We start from the raw sequence: 3604 nt of genomic DNA, 5'->3' as shown, positions 1-3604 counted from the left end.
TGAGGTGTTTAGGATCACGATGGGTACATATCTTATTACTCTCTTGTTTTCTCCTTCTTACCCATGGCTAGTATTACACCCTCGTCACAAGCTTCAATACTTCAAAAATGCAGGATGGCAGGACGAGTGGATCGACAGAGCAGAGGAAATTGTACATACGGAATTCGACCTATCATATGGATCCATAGAGGCCACCTTGGCAGAGACTCGACTTCCTAAATTGAAGGTACGTGTTTTGACATTGTCATCCTTATAAAGTCTACCATTTACTATAGGTTGCATCGTCCAAGTCTAAAAACATCTTCGATAACCTACCTTCCCTCCAAGCACCCAAACCAGCAGAGTTGCATGGTGAATTGGATAAGTTTCTGAGCACTGACCCCAAGCACGTCACCGATGCCCTAGCCTGGTGGTGGAAGAACAGAGGCGCCTATCCTCGTCTTCATCAGATGGCGTTAGATTACTTATCGATCCCAGGTAAGTTGTATTATCTCATTACTGGATATATTTTGACCATAAACTACTGCTAGCAACATCAGTGGACGTTGAACGTACATTCAGCCAGGGCCGACTTCTCCTCTCACACTACGCAACCGACTTTCTGTTCAATCAACATGGGCCTTGTTATGTCTCGGAGTCTGGAGCAAGATGGGGTATGTGAAGGACAAGGATGTGAAGGCAGCCACTGTGTTACCTGAAGTGGGCTCGGATGAGGAGGAGATCTTGAGTGATGACTGGGATGCTATCTAACTAGCTTTTTCTTGATGTTAGACCTCATTCAATGTTTAATCCCATACGGGTTTTGATACCTGCAGGTTATTCCCAACCCTTGACCCGAAGCTACAAAAACCCGTACCCATGTGTATGGGTACGGGTTTTGACGGGTATGGGCACGGGTTGCCCTGGAAAACCCCAGGGTAGCCCATGACATTCCCTACTCTCCACTCAGATCGTTGATCCCAACTCAACTCCCTCTACCCATCAAGATGATGTAGCTTGCTTCCATTGTGGTGTGTGGTCTGGATGTGGGGAGTGTGTAATGGGATAGAGGCTTGCACCTCTCCTCCCATCTTCCACCTATACTCCCATACAGCCCCCCACTTTTCCAGTGTGCGAATCTCAAGAATCAAGCCAGGGAGGATAGAGGCGAAGAGATCATGCAGTGGAAAATTACAAGCCGTGATTTTAAGTTGGTGTCAGAGTAGGTAGAGGTGGTGCCAGTTGGGTAGGAATGATAAGAGGTTGAAGGAAAGGGGGAGAAAAAAAAATGTTGTCATAAATCTTGCCCCCCAGAGTGGACACAGGCCATGCAACACACACACAGCAATCTGTAAGGTTACCATGATTGAAGAAGAGTCTGCTGCGTAATGTGCGAGCAGCAACTCCTCAACACTGATCTGCCGCAAAACATGCAAGCTGCAATCAGGAGCCAGAAGGTTACCATGATTGAAGAAGAGTCCGCCACGTAATGTGCGAGCAGCAACTCCTCAACACTGATCTGCCACGAAACACAATACTTTCCATTCCTCCACTGATTCCTACCAGATTCCGGCCGGAATCCAGGAATTCCATGGATTCCGGCCGGAATTGACAGGAATCCAACTGGAATAAACAGAAATTTCAGTACGAATCTATACTTCTCAGTTCCCCCTACAATTCCACTTTAGCTAGATGTCATATGACTTAATCTGCACTTATCAAGACCTCGTGAATTACTTGTGTAATGCAGTCAGTCAATCTATTATTCTATTCTATGCTGATAACTTAAACTTAGGAATTGCTTATGATATTCAAATTTGAACATGGATAATTCAGGTGTATTCACTAGAACTACATGAGATTATTCTACTACAAAATTATCCTACTACATAGAGTGTTAAAGGGAGGGGGGAGGGATGGAGGGAAGGGGGAGAGGGGTGAAGGAGAGAGGGGTGAAGGGGAGAGGGGTGATGGGAGAGGGAGTGATGGGGAGAGGTGGTGGGGAGTGATGGAGAGGGGAGGGAGTGATGGAGGGGAGGGAGTGAGGGAGAGAGGGGGGAGGGAGGGAAAGAGGGGGAGGAATGGAGAGAGAGGGGGCATGGAGGGAGGGAAGAGGGACAGAGGGAGGGAATAAGGATGGAGGGAGGGAAGAAGGAGGGAGGGAGGGAAGAGAGGGAGGGTGGATGGAGTGTTTCGTGTCTTCATTGACGTGCTCACCATCGTCCGTTGACGTGGGCGTCGTCCGCTGACGTCGTCGTCGTCGTCCGTTGATGTGGGCGTTGTCTGCTGACGTCGTCGTCGTCGTCGTCCGCTTATGTGCTCGTTGTCCACTGACGTCGTCGTCATCGTCATCCGTTGATGTGGGTGTTGTCTGTTGATGTGGTGGCGGTCCGTTGACATGGTGGTGTGTGCGTCGTCTGTTGGCGTGGCCCTCCGTTGACGTGGTGGGGCGCTGACATGCTGTCCGTCCCTCGTTGTGGGCGTGGTGTTAGTGAGCTGGGTTGGGATGAGTTTGGGGGGGGGTGCTCACCTAGGACGATGAACGACGAAATCGTCGTTCGTCGTCTGGTTGCCACGTCGCTATCAGCGACGTGGCAACGTGTTGCCGTGCTTGTTTACTAGGGTTGTTGATGTGGCGTTGAGGCATTGTTTGCCGCATCGTGGCCGTCGTCGTTGTCTCATCGTTGTGGCTGGTGTGCGTGGTGGTGGACGTTGGCGATGTGGGGTGTAGGCGTCGGTGATGATGGTGGTTGGAGAGAGATGTGGCGTTGTTTGTTGATGATGCCCAAATCAAACGTCGGTGTTTGCCGACGTTTGATTTGGGCATCAGGAATTCCGTTCCGTCTGATTCCGTGAGCATTCCTTCTGGGTGATCACCAGAACCATTCCGGCGGAATTTGAATTCCATTAAAAATTCCACGGAATAGTTTGATCAATTTGGCAGGGCCCTCTGCCAAATTTGATTCCTCCAGAATTCCAGGAATTGCCCGGATTCTGCTGGAATCCGGCAGGAATCAGTGGAGGACAATAAAGACCTCACGAAACACGTGAGCAGCAATCAGTACTTCTGAGGGACCCAGAAGGTTACCATGATTGAAGAAGAGTCTGCTGCGTAATGTGCAAGCTGCAACTCCTCAACACTGATCCGCTGCGCAATGCGCGAGCAGCAATCAGCCTTCTGAGGGAGCCAGAAGGCTACCATGACTGAAGAAGAGTCTGCTGCATAATGCACGAGCAGCAACTCTCAACCAGTTGAGGTGTCTCCCCTGCCCATAAGAGTCCTCCAATCAAGTCTTATCACCCCAAATAGAGGGGAGATCCTGAGGTAGCCAAAAATGTGTTCGAGCATAGCGTAGTGATTTCTGGCCCGTTCCTGGAGATCAAATACCCGTTCGAAAGCTACGAACTACGCCTTTCCAACGGTATAATTCGCGTATCGTGACGAGCTGTGGTTGTCGAGATAGAGAGGTAATACCCAGAAACTGCAGTTCTGGAGTAAATGCATACTGCAGACCAGGCTGTTGTCCGTTATCAGAGGTCTTTATTGTCCTCCACTAATTCCTGCTGGATTCTGGCGGAATCCGGGCAATTCCTGGAATTCTGGAGGAATCAAATTTGGCAGAGG

The 3604-nt window shown here is 49.7% G+C and overlaps 1 protein-coding gene across 1 annotated transcript; it reads right to left on the bottom strand.

Moving 5' to 3' along the window:
• Nucleotides 1-1848: 1848 nt before the first annotated feature.
• On the bottom strand, nt 1849-2379 carry LACBIDRAFT_305122 (uncharacterized protein; the record flags this gene model as incomplete). The annotated part of the gene is made up of 1 exon (XM_001874442.1): nt 1849-2379. One exon carries the CDS (start codon nt 2377-2379, stop codon nt 1849-1851), a length of 531 nt encoding a protein of 176 aa, XP_001874477.1.
• Nucleotides 2380-3604: the final 1225 nt, after the last annotated feature.

The sequence above is a fragment of the Laccaria bicolor genome, genomic scaffold, assembly GCF_000143565.1.
Source record: "Laccaria bicolor S238N-H82 LACBIscaffold_2 genomic scaffold, whole genome shotgun sequence".
NCBI lineage: Eukaryota > Fungi > Basidiomycota > Agaricomycetes > Agaricales > Hydnangiaceae > Laccaria > Laccaria bicolor.
The sequence above is the reverse complement of the archived record's forward strand: the minus strand, read 5'-3'. Positions and strand labels throughout refer to the sequence as shown.